The following is a 16,884-nucleotide window of genomic DNA, read 5'->3' as shown; positions in this document are numbered from 1 at the left end:
CCTGTAACAAGTTATCAGAATCCATTTTGTTTCTTTTAAATCTGGTTCCTAACTATGGACTGGGGAGACCTAGTGGGTGGTAACATAACTGTTATAAATGAAATGACTGATTAGTCAAAACTAATAGCACTATTGTGCAGTACAGTAGATTTATTTGTATAAGAATAACATTTATATAATGCAAACATTCATTATAATTCTTCTGTTTGCAGAATGCCATCCCCTCCATTAGAACAATTATAAGGTTAAACCTTTTTTTGTTTTATTTTATAGTAGTTTCTGAGTATGATCTTTGTTCTTGGGATTTGTAAGTTTAATATGTTGTGTATAAAGTGTCTCATATATAATTGCAGCCAGCAAAATTAAACATGATTGCAAGACACCCCAGGATTTAGTACAAATGCACAGTATTATCTTGACTTTCAGTCTTACCAATTCATGTTTTTTTATTATTATTATTGTGACATTGTAATTGCATAACCTGGATTCTTAAGTGGCCAGAAAAAAAAACCTCTATTTTTATACAATGTACTTGTAACACATGACATTAACTAGAAGGTCTTGCTCATGAACTGAGGAGTAACGGCAGCAGATTGAGTGTGTTTAATGTGCATCACAGTAAGTGCTCTAAAGAAAAACTCCAATAGGGTATTCCCATTTGTCTGACAGGGCATGCAGTTGTTCAATTGTATACCTACATGTGGCACATGGAGTCAGCAAGAAAGGTCGGTTGCACTAGAAAAAATGTACTGTTGCAGACTAATACATCTGTACTGTAGTTTACGCTACTGCACAGAATGTACCTGAAAACATATGCAGTAGAGATTCCTACCTAAATTCTAGTCCTTGAAGGCAAACATGTATGTGATATTGGTTGCATTTTATTATTGTTTATACCGCGAGGTGGAATAAATAAAAAAAAAAACGCTGCATGTTTTAACTTTTGTTAGAGTATTTCTTCAGTATCTTCTGCATGATAATCCTATGGGTGCTTTTATCAAGCTGGAGTAAGACATTTCGCATAGTGTTTAAATTACCGTTTTTAAAGAAATATTTGAATATTCTTTTTGGAACAAATATTGGTACTTTGATAAAAGGATTTAGGTCCACAGCCACCACAAGTAACTGGAAGGGCAATTTACACACAGGGGTTGGTATAATTCTATATGTTGGAGGAAAGGCTGTGGTAGGCCCTTGGAACATAGTGAAAGAGGGAGTTTCATCCAAATTTCAAATACAGTCAGCACTCACATATCCGACCCTATAAAATTTTGACTTAATTTATGGCTAAACGCGTGTGACGCATATCTGATTTATTTAATTTTGGCCCATTCCAACGCTTGTATCTTTTTTGCGTTCCCTGAAAAACTGACAAAATCAAAAATACATACCTGAAAGGGCTGTGTTTTAAAATAAGTAGGCTTCCATTTAGAAGTACTTTATTTAACAGAAGTAGTATTTTAATTCAGAACAATATGATTCTGAAAATATCACTTACCAAAACTAATGAGACAACACGTTAACTGTAATACAGTACTTTTAAATCCGGTACGTATTGTAGTGGAATGTAAAATTTCCCATTAACGACCTAACAGCAAAATTCAATCTAAATGTTATCTATGCACAGAACAGCGTAAAATGTAAAAGGCAATGTAATTTAGCAAAATCAAAAGATGAAGAAAAAGTTTCCATAATTAAAGCAGTATCCAAAGTCAGTATTCAAAATTGCAGAATATACTGCTCGATAAGGCCTTAATGTCACAGTTCACTTGCAAATGAAAATGCACACAAATTAAAGATCACAGATAGGTGAAACTGGAGGAAGCGCTGTGTAACTGCACAATATAAGACAGATTGATACGCGGGCTGTGACGTATATTCAGATACATTGTAACATTGAAGAGATGGGCTTTGTATCAGAACACTGGTGACGGAGTCGGAAATCGTGTGTGACGAGTAAGTGCATTAATTTGTTACATAGATATAATGGGGATTGATTTTATTATTAATACAAGGGCGGTAAAACACGACTGACGCGTATCTGGGTAACGGATATCCGAGTGCTGACTGTATTGTTTTTCTTATGTGGCACAGAGTAAGAGGAGTTATCATGACTGACCCCTGCAGCTTTAATGAGGTAATACATGCAAAAGGAAATGTACCAGGTCTGTAACACAGGAGAACCCTGGCTCCTTAGCAGAGGATAAGATCTGGCACTTGAGAGTGTGAGATATGGGGTTCATGCCCAGCCTCTACTTGTGTATTGGGTTCCTTGCCTAACTCTGTCAATTCTCTTCTGAGTCTGCAAATAAAGAACCGCCAACATCCACCAGAAACCCCTGCTACCCTTTGGTCTAGGATGTAGGATATGAATCACTGTACAATATGCATCACAATACCTGTGATGGTCCTGATCGTGCTACTTTGTATGATCTGCAATAAGATTAAATTATATTTAGTTATGGAGTTGTTCTCCCCTTAAATCAAGTTGGGGAGAATTTATTAATACTAGTTATTAACGTTTATTCAGCATTCAAGAAGTGTTTGGTGGATAGAATTGGCTATCTCTAATGCTTTTGGTCTTGTATTGCTTTAAACCACCTATATTGTGTAGGGAAGTATCACAATGACCACTTCACCCATCTGCTTTTGTTGGCTGGTTATTTTTTGTTTAACAAACACTGCAGCTGTCAGAGAGAGCTTCAGGAGGTTCTGCTGGGAGTCATTCAGGAAAGTGGGGAGGATTTCTAGGCCTGCATGATAAAATGTACTAATTTTTGGATGGTTTCTGCATTACCACATATTTATTGTGTTAATTTTGTGTTGATTTTTTTTTTCAGATCCTCATATCAAAGTCTCTGGAAAGAAGGACAATGTGAAGGAAGCAAAGGAAAAGATAATGTCTGTTCTTGACACAAAAGTGAGTTTTTGGTTGTTTTTTTTAGCCTTGCTGAAAACAAAAACGGACATTTACAGTGGTCCCCGAGGAGCTTGTACTCACTGACTTAGCAAGATGTTAAATGAGTTGCCTGAGAGAACCTACGACTCAAAATCACATGTGATGAGGGAGCTGCGCCTTGTGATTAGGTGAACGATCTTCCTCATGGGAGGGGAAGTCTGAGGAGTCCTTGGTCTAGGTCTTCTTGTACAGCATAGCTAACAGCTTGCTGCAGAAAGGAATAGGCTATAGCCAGAGATTGTACAGTAGTCTGGACCTTTTCAGACCTCGATGCTTTTAGTACAAGCTGCTATTTCTTCAGCTGAGGAATAGTTCTGCTGGACACAAGGAGCCTATTCAAAACATTCAATTATGTTAAAATGCAAGCCCCACATGTTATAAACTCCCCTTAGGGAAAAATGTAAAAATATATTACGAGAGTGTCGAAAGTGTCATTTAAATGCCAGCATGTCCAAGAAATAAGCTGTTCATTACAACTAAAGTAAATGAAGAAGGAGATTTCAGCCAGTCAGAGCGTAATTTCCCACTGTACCATGTTGAGTTTCCACTGTGCTTTATATTCGATATTGTTTTGATTTTGTTTTGTTTTGAAGACTTTCCTTCAAAACATAAACACGTGTACATATGGCACAATGATGTTTAAGCCAATTGGCTAAAGCAAAATGTCTTCTGATCTATAAACATGTTTTTGGTTTTTAGTAAATTCTGTAATAAATTTTGCTTAATTTCTTCTGCATAATAAGGCAACTTGTGGTCACAAGGGATTGTTTTTACAGTTTATTGATATGTGACATACTGAATTTGTCAGATAACAGATTGAGATTATCGGATCTAATCGTTTTAAGTGTGTTGTCATTAAAAAAATAATTATATATATCAAACCAATCAATTATTGCACACATTTAGTGCATGTTGATGCAGAGTGTCTGATCTCTAAGTTTATTTGATCGATCAGACAATACAATCCTTGGCACAAATCTCAGTTTCACTGCATTTCGTTTGAACAGAGTAACCGGGTCACGCTGAAAATGGATGTGTCGCATACAGAACATTCCCATGTGATCGGCAAAGGGGGCAACAACATCAAGAAAGTGATGGAGGAAACTGGGTGCCACATACATTTCCCAGACTCCAACAGGAATAACCAGGCAGAGAAAAGCAACCAAGTAAGTGTTTATTTTATTTATTTTATTCATTATCAAGTGATATACAGTACAGTGTCAACTTTTTCATCATACTGCCATGGCAGGGGATGTATATAGTTAACATACTTATATACCTATAGAATTATTCCTGTTGAAATTTCTTAGATATGTGTCTTCCAGGTGACTAACCTAGTAAAAGCACTGCTGAGCTTGGCTGGGGACCCATTGGGAGTGTGCATTGGTATTTGCATGCTGCAGTATTAGGGAGGTAAATTGGTATGGTTTGCCTCGTTGCACTTAACAATCACTACTGGTCAGGCACCCAACGAGTCCAGGCAGTGACTTCCCAGACATCTGTTTAGGATTGCTAGGTGAAGAGATGATGTGCTTGAAAACAGTAATGAAAGTCCACCAATGATCTTCTGTGATTTTCATCGGTAAGTGGTTTGCAATGGTGAGGTGGAAATAGAATTGGGCGTTTTCAGATATTTTGTTTAAGTGTGTTGTGGTGACACGCTGGTGTAACTTAATTTTGTCTTATTTTTTCACAAACATACATTAATTTTTTTTTAAAGGACTATAAAGATATTTATTTTTTATTTTAAAACAAGTAACCTAAGCCCTCCCCACCCGGACGGCGCTCGGCCAGTTGTGCGCCGCCCCCTGGGAACTCCCATCCACGGTCAGCAGTGGAATAGCCTGGACTCGAACCGGCGACCTCCAGGCTATAGGGCGCATCCTGCACTCCACACGGAGTAACACAAGATGTGGTTTGACTTGATTTAAAGTGAATGGAGCTTTACGCCCAACAGCCTGGTGGCATTCAATTTCAGAAGCCTGTTGTGTCAGAGGTGCAGTTAATGTAACTTTTTGAAGGAGTGTTGCTGTAACCACAAACAGCTGGGTATCACTCAGTGCTACTTAGGAAAAAAGAATTGCATCTTAATTCATGGGAGGGTGAAACAAACATACTATTCTATCCTGCTCTGTGATGTCCGAGAGTTGAGTTGACTTTATGAAGTGATGAAAGGGAACATTGATACGAAGCTGCCCGGAATGCCAAGACTGGCACGTATACTCTTTGTCTTCATCAATACAGGCTTATGTTGATGTTAAGGAGGTTTGGTGTTGAATGAAAAAGATAGAAATGCAATTTCGGTACCATTTAGTCCACAACAGATTATATTTTATCATAAAAAAGGGAACATTTATATCTAGAACATGTGTATTTGTTTTGAAAATATACTGAAGAACTCAAATGATTATAGTACAGCTGAAACAAAAAAATTAATTTCTCCTTTAGATAAAAAAATATATATTGATAACCTGAAGCGCAAGAACAAAGGAGATGGAATAATTGAGGGTTTGCTATAATGTATGTGTACAGTGTGGTACACAGTGGTCTTCTCAAGTAGAAACTCTTACACCATCTTTCATTCAAGGAGCTTTTATACAATAAAAAGTATAGATTTTTAAAAGAAAATAAGCTCATCAATTGTATGGTGTATCTGCTGTAGTGTACTAGGATTTTAATACTGTTTTTAAACACTGGATTGCTTCTACCCTTCCCAGGTATCAATTGCAGGACAGCCCGCTGGTGTGGAGGCAGCCAGAGCCAAAATCAGGGTAAATATACTCCTAAGTTGGGAGTTTACTGTACATTTAAAAATGTGTGTGTTCAGTCAGTGCTTACTGTCTTAACACTGTTCCCCTTGCTTAAATCCTACGTCTCCATAGTAACACTAACACTGCTCAGCCCTGGTGTTTATTTTCCCTGATGTAAATGATGGAGGCGTCAACGCTGGCAGTAAGTCTTGTCAGATCTGTTGCTGGCTTGACAGTTCCACAGGCAGAGCCAGACCTCTCGCTGGTTCAGTCTGATGCATCTTAGAAACTGTTTTTATGCAGCACTACGTTTTTAAAAGCAACCATCTAACAGTTTATGGAATACTGGTAGTTGATAATTTTACTGTATGTTTCTTTGAAACGTGTGATCCATCACTGACTACCCAGCATTATTTACAGATAAAAACACGATTGTGTTATTTTAACACAATCCATATACCTCTTAAGTAAAAGTAAAATAGACTAATGTTTTTGGCTAATCAGTGTTGTGATTATGTAGTGTGGTGATTTCCCCTCCCTGTGAGAGAAAATAATGAAAAAATAATAATACAAGCGGTGGTATAGTAGTGGTGGTCTTGAGTATTTCATTTTTTATAGTAAGGAGAAGGAGAAATGATGATGTAGTAGAATTGTATGTGAAGGGCATCAATTTTGTGGGTTGAAGAACTAAAATGGTTGCATGTTCCAGTGTTTTAATGTGTGGCTGGATGGCTATTGTATTGTTTTTACTGTTTAAATGATTGTAGGTTTTAGGTTTTTTTTTGTGTGCAGATGCCAACAGGATATCTGTCTCCTTGGCAATCCTGAATGCACGTTGTGAATTTCATCCTGGTGAAAAATGTTCCTAAAACAAGTTCACAAAAGCTTTACATTATTAAGGGGATGGTGGACTTTTTTTCTTTGCTCCTGTAAAACTGAATATAACGGTTAGCAGTGTCCTGGTCTTCCACAGTGTCGAATATGGTTGCTTCCGGATTGGGACTAGGCTATTTTTTGGGGGGGTTGTTATTGGAGTGGACATGAGGCGGTCATTTTGTGTAGAAGAGCTCTTTGTGCTCTCAGAGCAGGTAGTTTTAAATACTGACATGGAGCATTGCTCACTGGATGAATTGACAAAGTGCGTCCTGAATAAATCATTTTTTTAAATACATGTTGTTTGCAGCAGTGACCATATTGCCTTAAAAGATGTGAGGCTTTAGTAATCTAGAAGTAAATTGATCAATCCCTCTGAAAAGTATTACTTCTCAACAGTTGGTGATGAGAAAATCCAAACTTTTTACAACAAAAACCTTAAGCAGTTTGATTTCCAACATATGGTGCTGATTGATCAATGGAACAGTTTAAACAATGTAAGCTGCAGACCTGTGGTTTCCTTGTTTCTGTGGGTGTAGCTGTTCCACTTGTGTGATTTGGTAGTGTCCAGACTCTCTCCTTATATTTCACCATCATCAACATTCCTAACACACGCTTCCTCTCTGAGGAACCAAGAAAAATAAGTTAAAGTGCAGAAAGGTTCTGAACATGTGCAAAGCCAGCGGAATGCAATTTAAAGATTTGAACAAAAAAAGTAATCCGTTTGATTGTTTACAGAACAATTTTGAAAATCTGCTCCAAAAATCTGCTTTCTGCTCCAGAGTACATAAACCTGCCAAATATTAAAAAAGAAAAGAAACCTTGCCCTATGACATCTGGCCTACCCTGTTCATACTGAATCGCACGTAACATCTTGAGGCAGTTTACCACTCTAGTGCTTTTGCACTGGGGAGTTATTGCTGCACATTCCAAGAAATTAGAATCCTGACCGTTTTTTCCATGTCGTCCCCTTGCAACTTTGAGGTTCTTGGATCTCCTTTCACTGGCACCTGCTGGGTGAAATAGGTGGTGCAGTAATTGTTGTAAACACACCCTCACAATAAACACTAGGCAGCACCAGCCAGTTATTTAATATTTGTTTTTATTTTTTCTTCGAGTCAGTTCTTGTATTCAGGCTTAGTACTTTCTGATGCCAGAAATCAGCACACATTCCTGTAAGTTGTTGAGACCTATTTAGAATGAAACCATTTTTAATTATGTATTTAACTTGATATTTAATTGAACAGTAAAACCTCACTTGAAGTCAACCTTGGTGTAAAGATCACATCACTTGTTTTATAGTCTTGATTGGCTCACATTGACAGCAGGGTCACCCTCAATATTAAGGCCACCATCTGCAGTCCCAAACTTTATTAATTACTTAACTCTCTAATTAGATGAACATGCCATAAACCTTTATGGCCAACTTCTGTTATTAGCAAAGTTTTACAGGGGTTTTGTAATTGGTATAAATTGAAAGCCACTTTCAAAGTAAGCAAGCTAAAGAGCTAGGCATTCATTGTCTGGTTAAATAAACTGTACTGGTACATTAAAAAAAAAAAAAAGAAAATCACTTTTTATGTTATGATAGTTCATGGGATCTGCAGATGTTCAAAAAACAAATGTGGAATGGTAATCCAAAACTAAACTTGAGCTGTGTATATTAGTGGTTAGTCTGGGAATGTTTAATTGTTTTTTTTTCTATTTTCTACTGATTTGGCATTTCATGCTTTAATAACTAAAGAATTACTGAATAAACAGCTGGCATGGTGCATAAACCCAGCTACTTAACCCAAACCTGAGGAACCCACTACTGCTTCAAATGTACAATTAAGAGAAGTGTTTTATGACACCACGGTTACTCATTCTCCCATTGAAATTTATTGCAAGCCCGTCTTTACCACATTACAGTGTATGTGGGATTTGGGACATCTGGGACTGATCATAGTTACATTTTTCTGGTTAATGTTATTTGTTCCACTTGCTATATTTTTTTTTCCCTTTTGAGGCCTGTGTCACCTGATAATAAGAATCTGTGATTTGATAAAAAAAGAGCTTTCTGCTACTGAATAGAACAGTAGACTGATCAGACTTTCACTTCATTTAGAACAAAAGTCTTTCTGAACACTTATTTTTTGGCATGCATGCACCATATTTATCCCCATTATCATGACCAAGCCCATAACAAAAGATTCGTAAGAGGGTTTGGTAACGTTTTATTTTGAGTGGCATAAATAAGTATTTCATTACTATGCAATTAACCATTTGCTGAAGTTTAGTTACATGTTAATAACCAGTCAATAGATATGCCTTGCATGTGTGTATCTATCATTTAGATTAGAGCTCATATTTCATATGTATGTTGAGTGTGTATTTTTGAGACTTGGTGGTTTCCTACTCCAGTAAAAAAAGATATACAAAGACTGGTATGTAGCATTACCGATATTATTCTAGAAGCTATCCACACTATCTATACTGTTTGTTAACATGTACTAAGCTTCAGAAAATGGTTAATTGCATATTAATTACATACATACTTATTTATGCCCCTCAAAATAAAGTGTTACCAATGTTTTTTTTGTTTTTTAAATGTGCAGACACATCTGTGATTGTCATTTTATCCTGAATATTTGCAGGAACTGCTTCCCTTGGTACTGATGTTTGAACTGCCTGTGATTATTCAGCCCAACCCAGACCCCAACTCCCCAGCAGTCCAGCACATATCCCAGACCTATAACATTTCAGTGTCCTTCAAGCAGCGTTCCAGAATGTATGGTGCTACTGGCATTGTCAGAGGGTCCCAGAACAACACCACAGCTGTCAAGGTACTGACTTCATATCTGGAGGATTTTAATGTGAGTTAATGAGAACATGATCTTATACCGGGGTCAGCTATATGTGGAATAATTAAGTACAGTAGAAGCAGCTGGTTACCAAGGGGATGTGTATCATCACTTTAGTAAGGTAATCAAGATTTGCTGTGTTTGAACTGAACCATGGCGCATAAGTTGTGTGTGATTCACTGTGATGCAAGTTTCATCTGGGGCTGTAATATAACTGCATGGCTATAATTTATCAACAGAATGGCACAGTGAGAGTATATTTACATACAAACAAAAATGGCTACATCAGAACATCTCTCATTGCTAAAACGTTTGGAATTTTTAATTTAACAGTCATGCTGTTGGCAGTGATTATATTCCATTAAAATTACTGCAAAACACATATACACATACACTTTTTTATCTCCATGTTCTCCCCAATGGTGATATAAGAAGCCTGGTGTGGGGAGGGATATAACTGTCCCTAGCCCTCTCTGTGGATGTAATCGCACTAACTACGTTACAAGAGAAGTTTAATATGGATAATGAAGCAGAAAAATGTAGGATTATACATCTTTGGGTTCAATATTGTTTTTAATTAAGTAATATACTGGGCAATATATGCTTCAATGCATGTGATATCAATAAACGCATGACTTTAATAAATTAAATGCTGTAAACTTACGAATTGCAGTGTCCTGAAATGATATGAAGTGGGTTGGAAATCAGTTGAATGACTGATAAAGACAAGAGTCTATAAGATGGGAACTTCTCCAACAAGCGATGGCCAACAGTTAACTGTTTACTATGAAAGTTGTTACACCTTTAATTGGGACTACCGCAGGTGATCGTTCAAAAAATGAACTTGTGTATAGCGACATTCTTCCTTTATACTCGTGCATTGAATCCTCGTGCATCGAATCCTTTGTACGCACACTTGGGCAATTTTGCTCATCCGTTGCATCCATTTTTTTAATGTGAGCGCTATCTTCAAACAGCTTCAGTCCACAGTATGTTATTTAGCATCATGAGATGTGATAAAGATGATACTGTTTATAGATTTCTGCAAATATGCCTGTGACAAGGATGACAGAGGTTGAGGCTCAGAGACAGTTTAAAGTTCAAAATAAAGTTTTTAATTCACAAAAATAATCAAATAAACAGGCACAAGGGCCAAACAAAAAGATTTCAATCACAAAATAAACACAAAACAAAACTTACAAAATAAAGGTTTCCAGGCTGGGCGATGCCTTCACTGGATGAGAAAATCCACAAAAACCAAAACCAACAAACACCAACTTGCTTCCTCAGCTCCCTCCTCCTAATGGGAAGCTGAGGCCTCCTTTTATGTCAGGTGGCTGGGTGCTGATTGATCGTTAATTACTGTAATTAACTAATCAACCCCAGCCACCTGAACACAATAAACTCAGGCAGGTAGGGGAATTTAACCCCATAACTGCCAATTTCTAAAGGGCAGAGCTCTGCTCTGCCACAATGCCCCATGGTAGTTCCATGAAAGGTGAAACAGCTTTCCTAGCTATATTTCATTTTTTACATCTCTTTTCCTTTGATTGATGTTAACCAAGGCGATATTATCGGGAGCTTTTTTTTACTTTTGTTTACAGCATGTTTGACTCCCATTATGCCAGGACACTTCAGTTTGATGATAAGCGGAGGGTGACATCTACAAAGGTTTTTTTTGTTTGTTTTATATACTAAATCTGCGTCTCACTGTTTTGTATGTAATTTAGAGAGGGACTGCTTTGCTGTTGGATCACCTGGCTGGCAGCATGGCCAATGCAATCTCTGTGAGCACCCAGCTCGATATAGCACCACAACACCATCTCTTCATGATGGGCCGCAACGGCAGCAATATCAAACACATCATGCAGAGAACAGGGGCCCAGATCCACTTCCCCGACCCCAACAACCCACAGAAGAAATCCACCGTCTACCTCCAGGGCACCATCGACTCAGTCTGCTTGGCCAGGCATTATCTCATGGTAAGGATAAACAAGTCGACATTCCTATCAAACCCGGAACTGAGCGCAGTAATTCGGGCATGGTCTGTATGTGTTACCAGCATGCTGCATTTTAAAAATGTTACTTGTTTTTATGGAAACTGTGAACAGTAGATGTCTCAGACTTTAACCCTTTACGTGCTACATACCTCAATATGGGCAGCAGTGTTGTAGTGGTTAGGGCTCTGGACTCTTGACCGGAGGGTTGTGGGTTCAATCCCTGGTAGGGGACACTGCTGCTGTACCCTTGAGCAAGGTACTTTACCTAAATTGCTCCAGTAAAAACCCAACTGTATAAATGGGTAATTGTATATTAAAATAATGTGATATCTTGTAACAATTGTAAGTCGCCCTGGATAAGGGCGTCTGCTAAGAAATAAATAATAATAATAATAATAATATATGCTTTTATTTTATCATGAGTCATGAAATTAAACGTGTTCTGAAATTATCAAGAACTATGTATTGTTAGAAGCAGAAACACCAAATAGTAGGAATACTAGAAGAAACTAGTAATTATTTGGAAAACCTTTCAAATTCTTTACTAATATCTTGAAATACTTCTTGTCGAAACATTTCTTGAAGCAGCAGTTGCTGTTTAAGTGAACTAAATTCTTGCTCTCTTTGCAGTTTTATCTTGGCAAAATTCCTTTTGAAACATGTAACAAAGGAAGCAATATTGTAAACATCCTTTCATAATACATAGTTGAGTTCATTCCAACATACATTGTCCATTTGTGACTTGTACTTGCTATTAAGCCTTTGAATAAATGTTTTTTGTATGCATGGTTTGTTTAATCCATTATTCTTTAAAGGATTATGGTATTGCTAAACCATGTATTGATTGGTAAATGATATTTTTTGACAAATGTGTATTTTTACTACTTTATTTCCACAAAAAAATATTTTGTTGGATGTCAGGTCTAAATACTATCAAAAATGTTTGAAGTAATTTGTATTCTGCTCATTGCTACAAGAGACCTGAGAATGAGTTTGGCGCAGGTGCGTTATCAGTACCTGCAGTTAAATGGCATTTGAAAAGAAACTCTGAAATACTGTCTAGTCATAATGCAAATGCATTCTTGTGAGTCTTTAATTTTGGCAGCTGCTACAGTATTGGCTTTTTGAATCTCACTGAATACTCTAGAAAAGCTTTTAAGAACCCTTTAGAGTGTAAAAAGTGTTTTACTTTCTTGTTTTTATCTAGGAATGGATATCTTAGTGAGGAGCCTGTGCCTTTTTTATATGGTGCAATTTAGATTTGAAAAAAATATTGGCATAAAAAACCCAAAAACATTTATAATAAGAGAGCAAAGGCATACTAAAATCATATTTCAAACATATTACAGTCAACCCCCTGCCCCCTGCCCCCCAGGTAAAGAATAGTTAAAATTATCGAGAGAAAAAGCATGAATTATTCAACTGTAGTTACTGCAGTGTTTTGTGAAATGTGTTTCAGGGTTGCCTTCCTCTTGTGTTGATGTTTGATATCAAAGAAGACATTGAAGTGGAACCACCCTTTATTACCCAGCTGATGGAGCAGTTAGATGTCTTCATTAGCATCAAACCAAAGCCCAAGCAGCCAAGCAAGGTATACCACAATGTAAATATATAAACATTTTAGACTGCACAGGCACAGTATGAACTTTCTAGTTCTGGGAAAGAGACTCGTTTTCAGGATATAATTCCCTTGGCAAATTCACTACATTGCCACTGGTCCCTGAGTGGCTCACTTGATGCCCACCGTGTGGTATGCAGAGTGAATGATATGGTCAGAGGAGGTTCACGCAGCTCCTCTCCTGAGCTGTTGTGGGGAGTTGCTGTGTTAAAGAACCATACTTGTTCCCTCACCACAAAAAAATCTTATGCACACAAGGACTGAAGATACCAACCATATCCTCATATTCACAAGCTTCTGTTGTTGCTGCCTGCAGTCTTTGAGGGTTAAGTCAAGAGACATTTAAATCTCCATGTACTGTAATCTACAAAAAAATTTAAATGAATAAAGGCTTGTGAATCCACTATATATGTTTACATTGGACGTACTAGCCCAAAACTATCTGTGTGGGCTACTTTGTTGGGCTGTCCGAAGCTGTAATTGCTTTTTTGTTTTGTGTTGTCTAAACGTGTTAGTAATTGGTGGCTGGATTCCCAGTAGATCTGCAGTCAGTGCATATAAAACATTTCCTGTGTGCTATTTATTCACAAAACTAGACAAATTTGAACTGGGCTTCACTTTTACTCCTCGGATTTGAAAACCTTTTTTTTTTTCTAATTTGGAATCGGCAATTCTTTTTTCTCATTTACTCCCAAATTTGGAAAGCCCAATTATTATTATTTTTTTTCAACTTGGCTCACCACTGCCACCCCCACGCTGACTCGGGAGAGACGAAGACGGACACACATGTCCTCCAAAACGTGTGCCGTCCATGCAGCCACCTCAGAGCTACAGCATCGGAGGACCACACAGCTCTGGGCAACTTACAGCCAGGCCTGCAGGCGCTCGGCCAGTCTACAGGGGTCGCTGGTGCGCGGTGAGCCAAGGACACTCTGGCTGACCTAAGCCCTCCCCACCTGGGCGGCTCTACGCCAATTGTGCAGATTTCACTTCAGGTTGATGAACCTGTATTTTTTCATTTTTCCAACCTTAGTGGATTTGGCAAGTCTTCAATAACAAGAAGTTGCCGTTAGCTACGGTAACTTGAAATGTATACTGCATGCCCTGAAGGAATTCACACCCCTAATAAATGATGTATCAAAGATGATACCTGATCTCGGACTAACCAAGTTTCCATTTCACACTTAAAGGTCATATGCTCAATAAAAATCCCCTTTTTTTAAATATATTTGTTGCGTGGTTGAAACAAAACTTGAATTTGACTTAACATAACACAATGTATCAGGATAACACCTAATTTGCTCACAGGGTATCAGCAGGGTTTCACTGGGCTGGGTGTGACTTCAGTCATAGATTGGTAACAACATTGTTTTGGTAAACCTCTAGTATATAAATATCACTTAGCATTAGTTAACAAAGGATTCGAATAATTAATAAAAAGGGTATTTTATGGTATTTTTTTCTTCTTCTTTTTGTCTTTTCAGACTTGTTGTTTTAATAATTGAATTACTTGCACTCCTTGTATGACTTGCTTCCCTTGTTGACCTGGCACAGCAGAGTGCGCAAGGAGATATGTAAATCTAATTAGAGATCCTTTACATATTTCTCCAGTCCAGTATAATTAATATAAAATATAATCTTCATGTTCTTATTTTATATGATGTTATATGTTAATGGTGTTAATAATAATAATAATAATAATAATAATATATTTTATATATTTTATATTTTATAATGTTGGTAATAAATGTCTCAAATTTGTTGCGTCTTTCAGTCTGTGATTGTAAAGAGTGTGGAAAGGAATGCCTTAAACATGTATGAAGCGAGGAAGTGCCTCCTGGGCCTAGAAAGCAGTGGGGTAACGATACAAACAAGCAGCTCCTCCTCTGTCATCTGCCCTGTGGGCCTGGATATCCTGGCTTCAGCTGGACTCGGTCTCACCAGCCTAGGTAGGAAACTCAGTTCCTTTATGAAAGCCAAGTCTAATGGCATAAAGATTCAAGAACCTCTGAATTTTACCCAGTATAGGATATAATGTATTACAATTAATATAATGCATCTGTATATACATTATATGGTCTCTTTTGACATGCTTTTTTTTTTTTTAACATATTCTAGGCCTCTTGGGCCCCACGTCGTCATCATTAAATAGTTCTACTGCTGCCAACTCGCTCCTGAATGCTCTCAACAGTTCAGTCAGTCCCCTGCAGAACTCCAGCTCAGGCACGCCCAGCCCCACGCTTTGGGCAACCTCACTTGCTAGTCCGACAACTGCCCCAGGTATATCACAAAGCAGCTTGTATTAGCGGTGTCAGCAGTTTAAACATATATATATATATATATATATATATATATATATATATATGTGTGTGTGTCAAATATAGGCGTTCTTGTTTGGTTTTTTTTTTTAGCACAGTGTAAGGCACATTTTAGTAATGTTGTAACAAATGTTTATTTGTATTATTTATCCATAAACACATAAATGCTGTACAAGTTCAGTAATTTTATTGAAAAGGAATAGTTTTAACAGGTTTATTCTAAAAGTATGAACACTCCTATCTTTTACTGGATGGTTATTGGTGGAATTGTCCATGTAGAGTAGCCTCAGGTAGGTATGAAGGTTGTAGTGATTTACTGTGATGTGGCTCAAATTGTGTAATTTCTGTCATGGCAGGGGATATGTAATTTACAGACGTCCTTGCTGGTATTGTGAACCAATTTTATTTATATATTTTGTATTTGTATTTTAGGCTTCTCTTCACCCCTCATGATGCACCCATCAACACAGGCCACCTTGACCAATATTTTCCTGTCAGGTGTCCAGGGTTATGCACAGAACACCCCCTCTCCTCCCCCCGGTCTGGCCCCAATCGACAGCCAGGTCAACGGCTTATCAGAAACCAGCAAGAATCTGTCATCTCTCAATGGACATGTCAAGGTAACCGTCTCCTCCTAAAAATGTGATTATTCGCTGGTTGTGTTGTGTTACTATAACTTCCAGTAATAGAAACGGCAATATAGAGTATTTTTTTTTTTTTATTGCAGCATTCCAATTCAGTATACAGGAGGTTGTCCGGGCCTTGTCTAGCTGATAAAGTCCTTGGTGGGAATCACACAGACTCTTCAAATGAGAGCAGTGGCCACAGTCCCACAGAGCAACTAACTACCAAATCCAGCCCTGACGAAGGTAAAATACCAGCTCTGGTTTTAATATGGAACACGAATACTAAAATATACTACATCTTTCACAGTGAATATTGCTAAATACTGTTTTTGCAAAGACTTTACCTCCTGGAGGCCTAGGTAGCTTCACATCTGGCTCAGGTCAAATGTGAAACACAACCTGGTTCCCCTGAGCAATATTTGGGTCAGCATTTGCACCTCGACGAGTTACCTATGAACCCTGATTGTAACACAAGTGTTTCCATGTTCTGTTGCTTAGATTGGGGGAGACCAGGGAATGGTAGTTATTCTTGGTCATACTCAAAAAGTGAGTAGCATTGACAGCTCATGAGCATCCTAAGTTAAAGGCTAAAAAATATATCTGTGTTTTGTATGTGTCAAACCCCCCCAAATTTTAATTAAAGACAGAACTTTATTCCAAGCTATGTGCTTATTATATAATCACCACTGAAATTCACGCTGCTGAATTCAGGCAAGGTACTGTAAGGGTTTGGAGCCATTTGAGTCCAATACTCCTTGGAGCTTAAATCCAAATGGGGTTGAGCTCTAGTTTAGTGGAACATGGATACAAGGTAAGAGTAGCCTGATCTGCTTCACCCTGCTAGCGAGTGCTCCCTCCAGGGATAACTCAATGCATAAGCACTGGTCAATGTGTGGG

The 16,884-nt window shown here is 37.8% G+C and overlaps 1 protein-coding gene across 2 annotated transcripts in view; it reads left to right on the top strand.

Annotated features, from left to right (window-relative positions):
- LOC117418020 (protein bicaudal C homolog 1-like) overlaps positions 1-16,884 on the top strand; it is a 103,824-nt gene that overhangs the window by 72,505 nt on the left and 14,435 nt on the right. For both annotated transcript variants that reach the window (XM_034030528.3, XM_034030527.3), the window contains exons 4-13: positions 2,841-2,920; positions 3,967-4,125; positions 5,677-5,730; positions 9,219-9,407; positions 11,156-11,407; positions 12,885-13,016; positions 14,818-14,992; positions 15,162-15,323; positions 15,794-15,981; positions 16,089-16,230. In XM_034030528.3, the coding sequence (XP_033886419.1) occupies positions 2,841-2,920; positions 3,967-4,125; positions 5,677-5,730; positions 9,219-9,407; positions 11,156-11,407; positions 12,885-13,016; positions 14,818-14,992; positions 15,162-15,323; positions 15,794-15,981; positions 16,089-16,230 (1,533 nt within the window). The remainder of the gene's footprint in view (positions 1-2,840; positions 2,921-3,966; positions 4,126-5,676; positions 5,731-9,218; positions 9,408-11,155; positions 11,408-12,884; positions 13,017-14,817; positions 14,993-15,161; positions 15,324-15,793; positions 15,982-16,088; positions 16,231-16,884) is intronic.

The sequence above is a fragment of the Acipenser ruthenus genome, chromosome 13 (assembly GCF_902713425.1).
Source record: "Acipenser ruthenus chromosome 13, fAciRut3.2 maternal haplotype, whole genome shotgun sequence".
Classification (NCBI taxonomy): domain Eukaryota; kingdom Metazoa; phylum Chordata; class Actinopteri; order Acipenseriformes; family Acipenseridae; genus Acipenser; species Acipenser ruthenus.
Note: the sequence above shows the minus strand (reverse complement) of the source record. Positions and strands in the feature narration are given on the sequence as shown.